At 37.8% G+C, this 17,658-nt stretch overlaps 1 protein-coding gene across 1 annotated transcript in view; it reads left to right on the plus strand.

The window, feature by feature from the left end:
* UMPS (uridine monophosphate synthetase) overlaps positions 1–17,658 on the plus strand; it is a 50,698-nt gene that overhangs the window by 22,389 nt on the left and 10,651 nt on the right. The window contains exons 4-5 of the mRNA XM_061194269.1: positions 1,144–1,319; positions 2,874–2,988. Of these exons, the coding sequence (XP_061050252.1) occupies positions 1,144–1,319; positions 2,874–2,988 (291 nt within the window). The remainder of the gene's footprint in view (positions 1–1,143; positions 1,320–2,873; positions 2,989–17,658) is intronic.

Below are 17,658 nucleotides of genomic sequence, written 5' to 3' on the forward strand. Positions count from 1 at the left end.
GAAAATTGCAGATATAGAAAACAAGGAAAAGGTAGTATAAAGTAAGATTTATTTTTAGCAGAAAAAGATCTGTTGATATGCATCCTTTTTAAAAAATTTTGTTAAATAGGAGCTCAAGGTAGAGCATACATTAGTTTTAAAAAACTGCTTAATTCTTTACCAATTCTTTACCCATTCTTCTATGCAACTTTCTGTTATATTGGGTATATCTCTTTTTTCACTTACGCTTACAACAGACATTTTATGTTATTTAACAGTTATAAGCATCTTTTGAGATAACAATTTTTCTTAAAGTAATACATACATATTCTTAAGCTATTTCTTTAGGAGAGATTTGTCTGTAATGGCTTTCTTCATGTGCTAAAGATATTGACTGTTGGGACTTCCCTGGTGGTCCAGTGGTTAAGACTCTGTGCTCCCAATGCATGGGGCCCAGGTTCAATCCCTGGTCAGGGAACTAGATCCCGCATGCTGCAACTAAGAGCCCGCATGCCACAAGTAAGACCTGGTGCAGCCAAATCAATAAATAAATAAATACTTTTAAAAAAAAGATTGACTGTTGAAAGAGTTATACAAACTTCTACAAGTTTGCATATAATTTTTTTTCAAAAATCTACTTGGGTTACTGTTGTCTGCTTTTAAAATGAATACAATTGTCTATTGAAATTTGAAGAGCTAAAGAGACCTAAGGAACAAGTAGATTTGAGAGATAGTAAAGTTTCTGAGAGATCCCTACAGAATGAAAATTTGTCATCTTCAGAGGAATTTCAGTTGATATCTTCCACTCAACAAACAACCTGTCTTCACTGGACCCTTTCCAGTTGCATAAATCTTATTGGTAGTCAAACAAGCGTCACAAGCGTCAGCCTGCAAGGAAAAACAGTCTTATCAGTTTTGCTAGTAAACTAAGTGTAGAGCTTATAAGATTTTTTTCTCCTTGTGATTTCTCAACCAGCTAACCAGGTGGACAGATAAATTTTTCACAAGTAGGTCCATTGATAATCACTAAAATTCTTGAAGTGTTTCGCTATTTCATTAACATGTTACTAGGAGATTATTTCCATATTGTAGTTGGTTGGTTGGGTAAAAAGTTAAGGGTTTTTGTTTGGAAATTGACAGATATCTTTTTTCCCCTTTTCATAGGTGGTGTCTTTAAAATAGCTTCTTGGGCAGATCTAGTAAACGCTCATGTGGTTCCAGGCTCAGGAGTTGTGAAAGGCCTGGGAGAAGTAGGCCTGCCCCTGCACCGGGCATGCTTACTCATTGCAGAAATGAGCTCTGCTGGCTCCTTGGCCACTGGGAGCTACACTGAAGCAGCGGTAAGTGACAGAGGAGAGAGATTGGGGCAACAGAAGGCCAGGGCTGTGACACTAGATGTTACAGGGGAAGAAAATACCTTAATTTGGGGTCTATGGAATTGCTGTCAAAAACAAAAAAATCACCTGCTGTTTGTGTGACAGTATATTAATACTAGTTGGCTAGAATACCCTGATGGTTAATAGCATTTTATATCTTGTAGTGTACACCAAAGAAATTTGAACTGTACTCTTAAGAGAGAAACATTGAAACACAGATATTGGGTCAAATAAACATATGTCTGTATTTACCTGGTCTTTTAAGATAGAGGAGTTTTTTCCCTTTCACCATGAATTGAAATTGAATAGCTTTTTCCCAGATACGCAGTTTCTTGGAATCTCCCGAGTCACACAGAGATGCACATTCTCATGACAGCAGCCCACATGAAGCAGCTTACCTTTTCAGTCTTTGATATTGATTGGCATTGTATGGGAGAGCTCTTAACTAGAGTCCAGACACATTGTTTCCTTTAGTAACTCCCCATTATTAAAAAATCTTTATAACACCATACATGTTAGTACCCAGCTCCAACCCCCTGCATGCCAGAAAAAAATGAGAGATGGATAATCATCTAGTTATAAAGCTCCTCTTCACATTCTCCTCTGGGCAAGTTTCATAATTGGATAGTCACCTAGAAAGATGGACGGATTATCTTTGCAGATTTTTTAAAGTAATAGGAATTTTTATTTTAATAAAATTTTAATTTTTACATGGGAATTTATTTTTCATATTTCAAAGCCTGTGGAACTGTGAAGAATTCACATGGCCCTAGGACCAGGTTTTAGCACCACCCCTGAATTGACCATAAATGTCTATGATTTCCCAACTCTCATAGCAGAGGGTCCATGAGTCAGTGCTAATATTTGGCATTCTGGATCTGGCTCAAGGACAATACATTGATTTTTGGTTGGTGGTAGTACTTAGTGGCAAGAATGGAACAGTCTGGGCCTCAGGGAAGAGCCAAATTAGAAAGTCAGGCAGACCTTCTAGGGAAACTTCTATGAATGTGAGGTAATGGTAGGGAAATTGTGGAGACAAGTTATTGGCAAATGTTAAAGAAGAGGGAAAGTTGTAGAGGTAAGATTTCTTTAGCTAGCTCTTAACAACATAGCGGTTTTTTATGTGGTGGCTGTCCTTGAATATCTATGTAGATAAGCAGTAAGTCAGTGTGGTTTTATACCATTATAAATGTATTCTAGAGTACTACTTATATCCTTTTTGGAAGTAGGTAGGTTCCCAAGCATTATTACAAATAAGTAACGATGCAGCATCTAGATTTTAGATGCACATAATATAGGATTTTTAGTGTTTTTAGTGTTTGGTTATAGGAGAAGGGGACAGAAGGGGTTGTTTCAGGGTGGTCTTAATGGAGCAAGTATGTAGATTCATATCTAAGATTACCCATTTTAGATGTAATTAGTTTAATATGAAATGAGGAAATGCATCTATGAAATAAAGTTTCTTACATTCTGTGTGGTTAAGTGCTTTCTTGTAATCTTTTATTACATTCCATTTAGGTGAGAATGGCTGAAGAGCATTCTGAATTTGTGGTTGGTTTTATTTCTGGCTCCCGAGTAAGCATGAAACCAGAATTTCTTCACTTGACTCCAGGAGTTCAGTTAGAAGCAGGAGGTAAGTCTATTCATTGGTAATGGTTTTTCCAAAATGCTTCTTTACCCAAGTCAGCAAGGACAAAATAAAACCTAGATATGCAAAATAGCTTACAGTCTAATTTTAGGATGAAAATCTAGAAAGCTACTTTTTGTTGAAAATTGCCCAGAAACTGATAATTTTAATTGTTCCCAACTGATGTTCCAAATATGCTGCCAAGAAAGGTGTTCTGTGCTCAAGGGGGAATGCTCTAGGTTAAACAAAATCAGACATTTGTTTAGGACTTTGCAGAGCCTTTGATATGCTAATGTTTATTGTGGCTCTTCAGTGTGGAGATACATGGTTCTGTCATGTCATCCAAACTTACCTGAACACGTTAACACTTTTAGCAGTCTGAGAAATGCAGCTGCAGTGGCTAAAAGAAAAAGAGCAGACTTTCTCAATGATAGTCTCTAGTCAGTGAAGGAGTAATCTAGGTTATTAAATGTCCTTTTGGGGTTCAAAGTTGTTATGTTTTTTTACTTTTTTAAATTGAAATATAGTTGATTTACAATGTTGTGTTCATTTCTGCTGTGCAGAAAAATGATTAAGTTATACATATATATACATTTTTAAAGTATTATTTTCCATTATGATTTATCACAGAATATTAAATATTGTTCCCTGTGCTATACAGTAGGCCCTTGTTGTTTATCCACTCTATATATAATAGATTGCATCTCCTAACCCCAAACTCCCACTCCATCCCTCTCCCACCCCACCTCCCACTTGGCAACCACAAGTCTGTTCTCTGTGTCAGTGAGTCTGTTTCTGTTTCATGGATATGTTCATTTCTGTCATATTTTAGATTCCACATATAAGTGGTATCACAGGGTATTTGTCTTTCTCTTTCTGGCTTACTTCACATAGTATGATAATGCCTAGGCCTATCCATGTTGCTGCAGATGACATTATTTTGTTCTTTTTTATGGCTGAGTAGTATTTGTGTGTGTGTGTGTGTGTGTGTGTGTGTGTGTGTGTGTGTTTGGCTTCTTTATCCATTCATCTGTTGATGGCCATTTAGGTTGTTTCCATGTCTTGGCTATTGTGAATAGTGCCTCTATGAACATAGGGGTGCATGTATCTTTTTGAATTATAGCTTTGTCCAGATACGTGCCCAGGAGTGGGATTGCTGGATCATATGGCAACTCTAATTTTAGTTTTCTGAGGAACCTCCTTACTGTTCTCCATAATGGCTGCCCCAACATACATTCCCACCAACAGTGTAGTTAGGTTCCCTTTTGTCCACACCCTCTCCAGCATTGTTATTTGTAGACTTCTTAATGATGGCTATTCTGACGTGTGTGAGGTGGTACCTCATTGTAGGTTTGATTTGCATTTCTCTAATAATTAGTGATATTGGACATCTTTTCATGTGTCTGTTGGCCATCTGTATGTCTTCTTTGGAGAAATGTCTATTTAGGTCTCCTGCCCGTTTTTGGATTGGGTTTTTTTTTTTTATTGTTGTTGAGTTGCATGAGCTGTTTGTATATTTTCTGAAATCAAGCCCTTGTCAGTCACATTGTTTGCAAATATTTTCTCCCATTCCGTAGTTTGTCTTTTCGTTTTGTTTATGGTCTCCTTTGCTGTGCAAAAGCTTGTAAGTTTGATTAGGTCCCATTTGTTTATTTTTGCTTTTATTCTACTGCCTTGGGGCTGACCTAAGAAAACATTATTATGGTTTATGTCAGAGAATGTTTTGCCTATGTTCTCTTCTAGGAGTTTTATGGTGTCGTGTCATATATTTAAGTCTTTAAGCCATATTGAGTTTATTTTTATGCATGGTGTGAGGGTGTGTTCTAACTTTGTTGATTTACATGCGACTTTCCAGCATTCTCAACACCACTTGCTGCAGAGATTGTCTTTTCTCCATTGTATATTCTCATTTCCTTTGTCAAGATTGACTATAGGTATGTAGGTTTATTTCTGGGCTCTCTATTTCTGTTCCATTGATCCATGTCTGTTTTCATGACAGTTCCACACTCTTTTGATTACTGTAGCTTTGTAGTATTATCTGAAGTCTGGGAGGTTTATGCCTCCTGCTTTGTTCTTTTTCCTCAGGATTGCTTTGGCAATTCTGGGTCTTTTTTGGTTCCATATAAGTTTTAGGATTATTTGTTCTAGTTCTGTGAAAAATGTCATGGGTTATTTGATAGGGATCACATTAAATCTGTATATTGCTTTGGGTAGTATGGCCATTTTAATGATATTAATTCTTCTAATCCAAGAGCCTGGGATATCTTTCCATTTCTTTAAATCATCTTCAATGTTCTTTATTAATTTTTTATAGTTCTCAGCAATAAATCTTTCACCTCCTTGGTCAGCTTTATTCCTAAGTTTTTTTTTTGTATGATTTTAAAAGGTATTGTTTTTTTACATTCCCTTTCTGATATTGTGTTGTTAGTGTAAAGAAATGCAACCCATTTCTGTATGTTAATCTTGTATCCTGCTACCTTGCTGAATTTATCAGTTCTTTAGGGTTTTCTATATATAGTATCATGTCATCTGCATAGAATGACAATTTTATGTCTTCCCTTCCAATTTGGATACCTTTTGTTTCTTTTTCTTGTCTGAATTCCAATACTATGTTGAATAGAAGTCATGAGAGTAGGCAACCTTGTTCCAGATTTTAGCAGGATTTCAGCTTTTCACTGTTGAGTATTATATTGGCTGTGGATTTGTCATAAATAGCTTTTATTATGTTGATATGTTTCCTCTATAACCCACCTTGGTAAGAGTTTTTATCATGAATGGATGTTGAATTTTATCAAATGCTTTTTCTGTATCTATTTAGATGATCATGTGATTTTTGTCTTTTCTTTGTTAATGTGATGTATCACATTAATTGATTTACATTTGTTGAACCATACCTGTAATCCTGGGATGAATCCAACTTGGTTGTGGGGCATGATCTTTTTTATGTGTTGTTGGATTTGGTTTGCTAATATTTTGGTAATATTTTATTTGGTTTTGCTAGTAGTTTTTTGCATCTGTATTCATCAAAGATACTGGCCTGTAATTTTTATTTTTTGGTGGTATATTTGTCTGGTTTTGGTATCAGGGTGATGGTGGCTTCATAGAATGTCTTTGAGAGTGTTCCCTCCTTTTCAATGTTTTGGAAGATTTTGAGAAGGATTGGTATAAGTTCTTCTTTATATGTTTGGTAGAATTTGCCTGTGAAGCCACCTGGTCCTGAACTTTTGTTTGTAAGGAGTTGTTTTTTGTTTTTTGTTTTTTACAGATTCTATTTCACTTCTAGTGATTGGTCTGTTCAGATTATTTATTTCTTCTTGATTCAGTTTTGGTGGGCTGTATGTTTCTAGAAAAACTTGTCCATTTCTTCTAGGTTCGCAAATTTGTTGGCATGTAGTTGTTCATAACATTCTCTTACAGTGTTTTGTATTTCTGCAGTATTGTTTATTTCTCCTTTTTTTTCTTTCTTATTTGGGTTCTCTCTCTTTTCTTCTTGATGAGCCTGGCCAAAGGTTTGTCAATTTTGTTTACACTGTCAAAGAACCAGCTCTTGGTTTTATTGATTTTATCTTGTTTTTTTTCTAAATCTTTATTTTACATTTTTTGTCTCTGATCTTTATTATTTCCTTCCTTTTGCTGACTTTAGGTTTTGTTTGTTTTTCTTTTTCTAATTCTTTTAGGTGGTAGGTTAGGTTGCTTGAGATTTTTCTAGTTTTTTGAGGAAGGCTTGTATCTCTATGAACTTCCCCTCTAACTGCTTTTGTGGCATCCCACAGACAATGTATGGTTGTGTTTTCATTGTCATTTGTCTCAAGGTATTTTTTAAATTTCCTCTTTGATTTCATCATTGACCCATTGGTTTTTTAGTAGCATGTTGTTTAGACTCCATGTAATTGTTTTTTCCTCATTTCTTTTTCTATGGTTGATTTCTAGTTTCATGCTGTTGTGGTCAGAAAAGATGCCTGAAATAATTTCTATCCTATTAAATTTGTTGAGGCTTGCTTTGTGCTCTAGTATGTGGTCAGTCCTACAGAATGTTCCATGTGCACTTGAAAAGAATGTGTATTCTGGATTTTTTGGATATAATGTTCTAAAAATATCAATTAAGTCTAACTGTTCTGTTGTATCATTTAGGATCTGATGCCTTATTGATTTTCTGTCTAGGAAGATCTGTCCATTGATGTGAGTGGGGTGTTAAGGTCTCCTACTATTATGGTATTCCAGTCAATTTCTCCCTTTATGTCTGTTAATACTTGTTTTATGTATTTAGGTGCTCCTATATTAGGTACATATATGTTGACGAGAGTAATATCCTCTTCTTGTATTGATCCTTTTATTATTATATAGTGTCTTTCTTTATCTTTTTCTATGGTCTTTGTTTTAAAGTCTATTTTGTCTGATACAAGTATTGCGACCCCTGCTTTCTTATCATTTCCGTTTGCATGAAATATCTTTTTCCACCCCCTCACTTTCAATCTGTGTGTCCTTTGCCCTAAAGTGGGTCTCTTATAGGCAGCATATTGTAGGCTTTCGTTTTTTTTTTATCCAGTCTGCCACTCTGTGTCTTTTGATTGGGGCATTTAGTCCATTGATGTTTAAGGTAATTCTTGATAGATGTGTATTTATTGCCATTTTAAATCTTTTTTTCCAGTTAATTCTGTATTTCCTCTTCTTCCCCTTTTCTTGTTGTTTTTCCTTTTGTGGTTTGATTTCCTTTTATTTTATGCGTGTGTTCTCTTCTTTTTGGTTTTTGTGAATCTATTGTGTGTTTTTGACTTCTGGTTACCCTGTTTTTCAAGTATGTTAACCCCTTCGTATATCTACTTGCTTTAGACTGGTAGTCATATAGGCTCAAATACATTCTAAAAAAAAAAGAATCTACATTTTCTTAACTCTCCTCCTCAACATTTTATGATTTTGATGTCCTCTTTTACATCTTCATGTTTATCCTTTTGCTGTTCACTGTGGTCATCATCACTTCCACACACAAAAAATTTATTTTTTTCCTTTTTAATCTGTATAGTGGCTTATTTAAGTGATTTACTTTTTGATTGTAATTTTCTCTTTGATATAGCTTCTTGCTTTTCTATTTAGAGAAGACCTTTCAATATTTCTTTTATGATAGGTTTAGTATTGCTGTATTTTTAGTTTTTGCTTGTCTAAGAAATTCTCTCTCTCCTTCTATTCTAAATGATTGAATATATTTTGCCACTCCCTTCTGGCCTGCAACGTTTCTGTAGAGAAATCAGCTGATAGCCTTATGGGGGTTTCCTTGTAATGAACTGTTTTTCTCTTGCTGCCTTTAGAATCCTCTCTTTAACTTTTGCCATTTTAATTATAATATGTCTTGGTGTAGGTCTGTTTGGGTTCATCTTGTTGGGACCCTCTGTGCTTCCTGTACCTGGATGTGTTTCCTTCTTTAGGTTTGGGAAGTTTTCAGCCATAATTTCTTCAAATACATTTTTGATCCCTTTTCCTGCTGGTGAGGGGGCTCCCTGGGGTACGGGAGTCTTTGCTCTTTCACAGCTTCCTCCCAGGGGTGCAGGTCCTGTCCAGATTCCTTTCTATTTTTTTTTCTTTTGTCCTACCTGGTTATGTGGAGATTCTTTTTGTCCTTTCAGAAGTCTGAGGTCTTCTGCCAGCATTCAGTAGGATTCTGTGAGAATTGTTCTACATATAGATGTATTTTTTTGATGTATTTGTGGGAGAAGGCAAGCTTCTCGTTCTTCTTCTCTGTCATCTTGATTGCTCTGCTTTGGTTTTGAATGGGGAAGAAATGGTGACCTGGAAACATTTTTCCTGAATTGGTTATTGTACAAGAAATCTTGCTTATCACAGGAATGGGAGTTTATTCTATCCCACTTTCCATCTCTTTCCTTCCTTAAGATTGGAACTGTGAACATCTGGTTCTCAGCAAAACAATTTAAGATGAAAACAACTCTGCTTCATCGAGTATGGAGAATGTTTTGTGTATGTGCTGCTGTGTTACGTTTCCATGTCTAGAGTTACCTTTTTACAACTCCACAGTGTATCCTAGTTACAGTTGGGCCGTAATATGTTTAATCATTCCCCTGTTGATGCATTTGGACTTTTTACAAACTGAACATCCTTGTATATATTTTTGCATGTGTAGACTTTTGGAATACTCTCCCACTAGGCTACAAACTTCTTGAGGATGAGAGCTCTTTCTGAAGAATGCATATCCTCTAGCACAGTACCCCTGTGCATCATAAAGGTTCTGTAAATACTTATACAGATGTTGAAGGGATGGATAATATGCTGCATAGGAGCAGATGTAAGAGTTGGTGTTTCTGTGAGTGGAATGATAACACTGAGAACATAATGATTGATACTATAGATTTGGTAAACCTTGTTTTTTTTTAAAACCCTTAAATACTAGAACTGTTGGATACCTATCATCAACCTTGAAGGAGCTAGTTATTTTATATAAATAATATAACCACACTTATAAAGAAAGATACTACCTTTTTGGGGTTTTGATTTCAATTAAGTACTTTAAACAAAAAACATTATAGAAGGTTAACCAAAGAAAAGTAGATGCTCCCCTGGGGTTAGGGAGGATTGGAGGTCTCTGTTCCATTTCTCAGGTTTCACATTACAGGTTTTATATACTACAGAGTAGGCCTCAGCAGAATGACTTGCCTATCTAAGGCTTTAGGATAGTTGCCTTAGTACTCTACAATTTTTAAACTCTACGTTTGTGCTGAACATTATATGAATCAGGTAGATTTGTATTCCTGGCCCTTCCAGTATCTTTGGACAAGTCACTTCCCTTCTTTAGGCCTTGTTTTCTTGATCTGTAAAATGTGGGTAGTAACACTGTTGAACCTCATAGGGTTGCTGAGAGGCTTAATGAGATAATGTACGTAAAGCACCTTAGCACAATGTCTTGGCACAGAGTAAGCACTCTTTGCTTGGCAACTGTTAATGTTCATTGGAAGCCTCCACAATCTTTGACTAGGTAAGTACAGTTAGGATCTAGGCTCTTAGGGATTTTTAAAGCATCTTGGATTTGAAAGATAATAAGAAGCCATTTACAGGAGGCTTCTGGAACAGCAGAATTTAAAAAGAAGGAAAAAGTGGGGTTCTGGTTCAAGATGGCAACGTAGGAAGATCCTGAACTGACCTCCTCCCACAGACAAACTGAGTCTATAGCTATGTGTGGAACAATTTCCTCAGAAAGGCTGGCTGAGCACGTACTACACATCAGGCAAACAGGAAGAAAACCACATTGAAGTGGGTAGGAGAGGCTGGGATGCAACCTCACTGCTAACCCCACCCCTGGTATGGAGACCCAGAATCAGGGTGGAACTCATAACCCAGAGCGTCTCCCTGAGGAGTGAAGGGTTTGAACTACACATCAGGCATCATAACTAACTTTTAAGACCTGTACCTGAAAGACGAGCCCCCCAAAACATCTAGCTTTGAAAATCAATGGGGCTTATGTCCATGAGACCCACAAGACAGTAGTGATCTGAGAAATGGCTCTTAAAAGGCTTGCAAGCTCAGCCTCACCTGCCCCAGGGCCCAGCTCAGAGGAAGCCCGTGCTCAGACTTTAAGTAAGTAAAAAAGGCACGTTTGCTAATATTAAAGAGTTGGCCTGAGGGGTAGGCATGTACTTTAACACACATATCCAAGAGCTTGCTGGAACACCCTCCAGGAACAGAGACTGGTGGGCACAATCTTCACACTCTCCCTCTGCTTTGGCTGGCAGCAGCATCTCTTTCTCTTTTTTTCTTTTTAACTTTTTCCCACAGGTGCCATCTTTACACTCCCCCTCAGCTTTGCTACAGCCATTGGGCACATCTTTGCACTTTCCCTTTCCTCATCTCCTGGAAGGGAGCTTTTACATGTGGCTGGTGCCCTGATTTTTGCAGCTGCTGCCCAGGGAACACCCCTTGATTGCTTGGCCCTAAAGGCCAGGGGGAGCTTATGTTCCTGTGTCCAGTGGGACTAACAATTGAAGAGATAGTTCCTGGCAGGCTACCACCCCCAGGGCACTGCACAGACAGACAGCACACTGAAACACACCCCATCTTTCTGTGAAAGAGGCCTGTTTGCTTGTCCAGGAGCTTTGGCCTGAGGCTTCAGTTTTGGCAGCCACCTGGGGCCTACAGAGCTGTTTTCAGGGAACATAAGCTGACGGACACCATCTTTGCACTCTCCTTCTGCCTCACTACAGCTGTTATCTCCCAGAAAAGAATTTAGATACTCATCTGGGGACAGCAGAACTTATGCTTGCAGTCCCACAGGACTGTATGTATTTGCATACTTCAAAAGCTATTGCCAGGGTTGGAGACAAGATGGTGGAGTAGAAAGACTTGAGCTTACCTCCTCTCACAAAAACACCAAAATCACAACTAACTAACTGCTGAACAACCACTGGCAAAAAAAGACTTGAACCTACCAAAAAAGATGTTCTACACCCAAAGATAAAGAAGCCCAAACAAGACAGTATGAGGGGCACTTTTACCATATAATCAAATCCCTTACCTGCCAGGTGGGTGACCCACAAACTGGAAAATAATTATATCACAGAGGTTCTCCCACAGGAGTGAGAGTTCTGAGCCCCACATCAGGCTCCCCAGCCTGGGGGGTCTAGCATCAGGAGAAGGAGCCCCCAGAGCATTTGGCTTTGAAGGCCAGTGGGGCTTGAGTGCAGCAGCTCCATAGGACTGGGGGAAACAGAGACTCCACTCTTGGAGGGCACACACAAGGTTTCACATGCACTTGGACCCAGAGGAAAGCAGTGACTCACTCCATAGAAGCCTGGGCCAGACCTACCTACAGATCTTGGAGGGTCTCCTGGGGAGGTGAGGGTTGGCTGTGGCTCACTGTAGGGCAGGTACACTGGTGGCAGAGGCCCCAGGAAATATTCATCAGCATGAGCTTTCCCTGAGGTCACCATTTTGGTGAGGCCTGGCCCTACCCAACAGCCTGCAGGCTCCAGTGCTGGGACACCTCACGCCAGACAACAAACAGGGTGGAAACATAGTTCCACCCATCAACAAGCAGGCTGCCTAAAGTCGTCCTGACCCCACAGCTGCCTGTAAATATAGCCCTTGAGATGGCCCTGCCCACCAGAGACAAGACCCAGCTCCATCCACCAGTGGGCAGGCACCAGTCCCTCCCATGAGGAAACCTGCACCAGCCCCTGGACCAACCTCACCCACCATGGGGCAGACACCAGAAGCAAGAACTACAGTCCTGCAGCCTGAGGAATGGAGACCACAAACACAGAAAATTAGACAAAATGAGATGGCAGAGATGAAGGAACAAGATAAAACCCCAGAAGAACAACTAAGTGAAGTGGAGATAGGCAATCTACCTGAAAAAGAATTCAGAGTAATGATAGTAAAGATGATCCAAGATCTTGGAAAAAGAATGGAGGCACAGACTGATATAAGAAATGTTTAATAAAGAGCTAGGGGACTTCCCTGGTGGTCCAGTGGTTAAGATTCCATGCTTCCACTGCAGGGAGCATGGGTTTGATCCCTGGTTGGGAAACTAAGATCTTCACATGCTGCACAGTGCAGCCAAAAAAAAAAGCTAGAAGCTTCAGAGAACAAACAGATGAACAATACAATAACTGAAATGAAGAATACACTAGAAGGAATCAATAGCAGAACAAATAGGGCAGTAGAACAAATAAGTGAGGTGGAAAACAGATTGGTGGAAGTCACTATTGCAGAACAGAATAAAGAAAGAAAAATGATAGCACTGTTTACAGTAGCCAGGACATGGAAGCAACCTAAATGTCCATCAACAGAGGAATGGATAAAGAAGATGTGGTACATATATACAATGGAATATTACTCAGCCATAAAAAGGAATGAAATTGGGTCATTTGTAGAGATGTGAATGGACCTAGAGAGCGTCATACAGAGTGAAGTAAATCAGAAAGAGAAAAACAAATATTAACGCATATATGTGGAATCTAGAAAAATGGTATACATGACCTCATTTACAGAGCAGAAATAGAGACACAGACGTAGAGAACAAATGTATGGATACCAAGGAGGAAAGCAGTGGGGTGTGAGGAACTGGGAGATTGGGATCAACACATATACACTATTGATACTATGTGTAAAATAGACAACTGATGGGAATATACTGTATAGCACAGGGAACTCAACTTAATGCACTGTGGTGTCCTAAATGGGAAGGAAATCCAAAAGGGAGGTGATATATGCATATGTAGGGCTGATTCATTTTGCTGTGCAGTAGAAGCTAACACAACAGTGTAAAGCAACTATACTCCAATAAAAATTAAGAAAAAAAGAAAAATGAAATGAGGACAGAGACCTCTGGGACAACATTAAATGCACCAACATTCACATTACAGGGGTCCCAGAAGGAGAAGAGAGAGAGAAAGGGCCTTAGAAAATATTTTAAGAGATAATGGCCGAAAACTGTCCTAACATGGGAAAGGAGACACTCACTCAAGTCCAGGAAGCACAGAGTCCCATATAGGATAAACCCAAGGAGGAACACACTGAGACACATATTAATCAAATCAACAAAGATTAAAGACAAAGAGATAATATTAAAAACAACAAATAACATACAAGGGAATCCCCACAAGGTTATCAGCTGATTTTTCAGCAGAAATTCTGCAGGCCAGAAGGGAGTGGCATGATATATTTAAAGTGATAAAAGAGAAAAACCTGCAACCAAGAATACTCTACCCAACAAGGCTCTTGTTCAGATTCGACAGAGAAATCAAAAGCTTTACAGACAAGCAAAAGCTAAGCGTGTTCAGCACCATCAAAACAGCTTTACAACAATTGCTAAAGGAACTTCTCTAGATGGAAAAGAAAAGGCCACAACTAGAAATAAGAAAATTACGAATGGGAAAGCTCACCAGTAAAGGTAAACATACAGTAAAGGTAGGAAATCATCCACACACAAATTTGATATCAAAATCAGCAATTGTGAGAGGAGGAGAGTACAAATGCAGGATATTGGAAATGCATTTGAAATTAAGAGACCAGCAACTTAATCTTGTATATATATAGATGACTATATAAAAACCTCATGGTAATGGCAAACCAAAAATACAGTAGATACACACACAAAAAAGAAAAAGGAATCCAAACACAACACTAAAGATAGTCATCAAATCACAAGAGAACAAAAGAGGAAGGGAAGAAAAAAGACTTATAAAAACAAATCAGAACAATTAACAAAATGGCAATATGAACATACATATCAATAATTACCTTAAATGTAAATGGATTAAATGCTCCAACCAAAAGACATAGACTGGTTGAATGGATACAAAAAAAGACTTGTATATACGCTGTCTACAAGAGACCCACTTCATTATTTTTTTATTTTTGTGTGCATGTGTGTGTATTGATAGTTTATTCTTTTTTATTGCCAAGTGGTATTCCATGGTATGGATGTACCATCATTTGTTTAGAACATCTTACTTGTTTTCAGTTTTTTGCTATTACAGATAAAGCTGCTATGAATAACTGTGCACAGGTTTTTGTGTGGGATAAATTTTCATTTCTGTGTCATAAATGCCCAGGAGTATGATTACTGAATTGTATGACAAGTGTATATTTGGTTTTTAAAGAAACAGCTAAATTCTTTTACAAAGTGGCTGTATCATTTTATATTCCCACCAGCAATGTATGAGTGATTCAGTTTTTCCACAATCTCGCCAACACCTGGTATTTTTTTTTAACATCTTTATTCAACATCTGGTATTGTTGCTGTATTTTTCATTTCAGTTCTAGTAGGTAGGTAGTGATATTTCTTCATGGTCTGCATTTTCCTAATGGTTAGTGATGCTAACATCTTTTCATGTGCTTATTTGCCATTCGTATATTTGCTTTCGTGAGTTGTATGCTCAAATGTTTTTTAACTGTGTTGCTTTCTTTTTTTTTCTTTTTTTTAAACTGGGGTGTAGTTGTTTTACAGTGTTGTGTTAGTTTCTACTCTAGCAAAGTGAAGTAGAGTTCCCTGTGCTATACAGCATGTTCTCATTAGTTATCTATTTTATACATATTAGTGTATATATGAAGAGACCCACTTTAAATATAGGGACACATACAGACTGAAAGTGAGGGGATGGAAAAAGGTATTCCATGCAAATGGAAATCAAAAGAAAACTGGAGTAGCAATACTCATATCAGACAAAACAGACTTTAAAATAAAGACTGTTATAAGAGACAAAGAAGGACACTACATAATGATCAAAGGATCAATCCAAGAAGATAGAACAATTGTAAATAAATATGCACCCAACATAAGGGCACCTCAATATATAAGGTTTCATCCATAAAAGAAATCGATAGTAACACAATAATAGTGGGGGACTTTAACACCCCACCTACATCAATGGACATATCCTCCAGACAGAAAATCAATAAGGAAACACAGGCCTTAAATGACACATTAGACCAGATGGACTTAATTGATATTTATAGAACATTCCATCTGAAAGCAGCAGAATACACATTCTTCTCAAGTTCACAAGGAACATTCTCCAGGACAGATCACATCCTGGACCACAAAGCAAGCCTCAGTAAGTTTAAGAAAATTGAAATCATATCAAGCATCTTCTCTGACCACAACGTTATGAAATTAGAAATCAACTACAAGGGAAAAAACCCTAAAAAACACAAGACATGTGGAGGTTAAACAATATGTTACTGAACAACCAATGGATCACTGAGGAAATCAAAGAGGAAATCAAAAAATACCTAGAGACAAATGAAAACGAAAACACAATGATCCAAAACCTATGGGATGCAGCAAAAGCAGTTCAAAGAGGGAAGTTTATAGCAATACAATCTTACCTCAGGAAACAGAAATCTCAAACAACCTAACTTATACCTAAAGCAACTAGAGAAAGAAGAGCAAACAAAACCCAAAGTTAGTAGAAGGAAAGAAATCATAAAGATCAGAGCAGAAATAAATAAAATAGAGATGAAGAAAACAATAGAAAAGATCAATGAAACTAAAAGCTGGTTCTTTGAAAAGATAAACAAAATTGATAACTCTTTAGCCGGACTCATCAGGGAAAAAAAGGAGGTCTCAGATCAATAAAATGAGAAATGAAAAAGAAGTTACAAAGGACACCACAGAAATACAAAGGATGATAAGAGACTACTACAGGCAACTATATGGCAATAAAATGGACAATCTAGAAGAAATGGACAAATTCTTAGAAAGGTACAAGCAGCCAAGAGTGAACCAGGAAGAAATAGAAAATATGAACAGACCAATCACAGGTACTGAAATTGAAACTGAGTAAAAAACTTCCACCAAACAAAAGTCCATGACCAGATAGGCTTCACAGTAGAATTCTATCAAATTTAGAGAAGAGTTATCACCTGTCCTTCTGCAACTCTTCCAAAAAATTGCAGAGGAAGGAACACTCCCAAGCTCATTCTATGAGGCCACCATCACCCTGATACCAAAATCAGACCAAGATACCACACAAAAAGAAAATTACAAGCCAGTATCACTGATGAACACAGATGCAAACATCCTCAACAAAATACTAGCAAACCGAATCCAGCAATACATTAAAAGGATCGTACACCATGATCAAGTGGGATTTATCCCATTGGATGCAAGGATTTTTCAGTATCCACAAATCAATCAGTGTGATACACCACATCAACAAATTGAAGAATAAAAACCATATGATCATCTCAATAGATGCAGAAAAAAACTTTTGATCAAATTCAACACCCGTTTATGATGAAGACTCTCTGGAACCTGGGCATAGAGGGAATCTACCTCAACATAATAAAGGCCATATATGACAAACCCACAGTGATGAAAAGCTGAAAGCATTTCCTCTAAGATCAGGAACAAGACAGGATTTCTACCCTCACCACTGTTATTCAACATAGTTTTGGAAGTCCTAGCCATGGCAATCAGAGAGTGAATCTAGGAGCTGACTGAGACCCTCCCCTTTGGGACACTGATAGGTCTTGGCATACCCTTGAGTACTCGGAGCTATTACAAATATAATAGGCTGCTTTGACAATCAAAAGATTTGAGAAACAACCAGGAGCCTAGGGTAGGGGTGAATGACAAGTTTCATCTCATACATGAGGCTACTCCTTTAAGACCAGCTGAGACAGTTGTTTCATCTAATGCATAGAAACCAACCCAGAGTCAAGCAAAATGAAGAAACAGAGGCATATGTTCCAAATGAAAGAACAAAATAAAAGCCTCAGGAAAAGACCTTAATGAAATGGAGATAAATAATTTACCCAATAAAGAGTTCAAAGTAATGGTCATAAAGATGCTCCCGAACTCAGCTTCAACAGAGATGGAAAATATATGTATTAAATAGTCACAGAGCTGAGGAATACAATAACATAACTGAAAAATACACTAGAGGGGTTCAGACTAGATGAAGCAAAGAAAGGAACTTGAAGACAAGGCAGTGGAACTTACCCAATCAGGACAGCAAAACCAAAAAAGAATGAAAAAAAGTGAAGATAGCTTAATGGACTTATTGGACACATCTAGCAGACTGACATTCTCATTATAGGAGTCCCAAAAGAAGAGAGAGAAAGGAATAGAAAACTTGATGAAATAATGGGTGAAAACTTCCCTACCCTAGGGAAGGAAACAGACATCCAGATGCAGAAAGCCCAGAGTGCTCCAAATGAGATGAACCC

This window comes from Eubalaena glacialis, chromosome 6, assembly GCF_028564815.1.
Source record: "Eubalaena glacialis isolate mEubGla1 chromosome 6, mEubGla1.1.hap2.+ XY, whole genome shotgun sequence".
Taxonomy (NCBI): Eukaryota; Metazoa; Chordata; class Mammalia; order Artiodactyla; family Balaenidae; genus Eubalaena; species Eubalaena glacialis.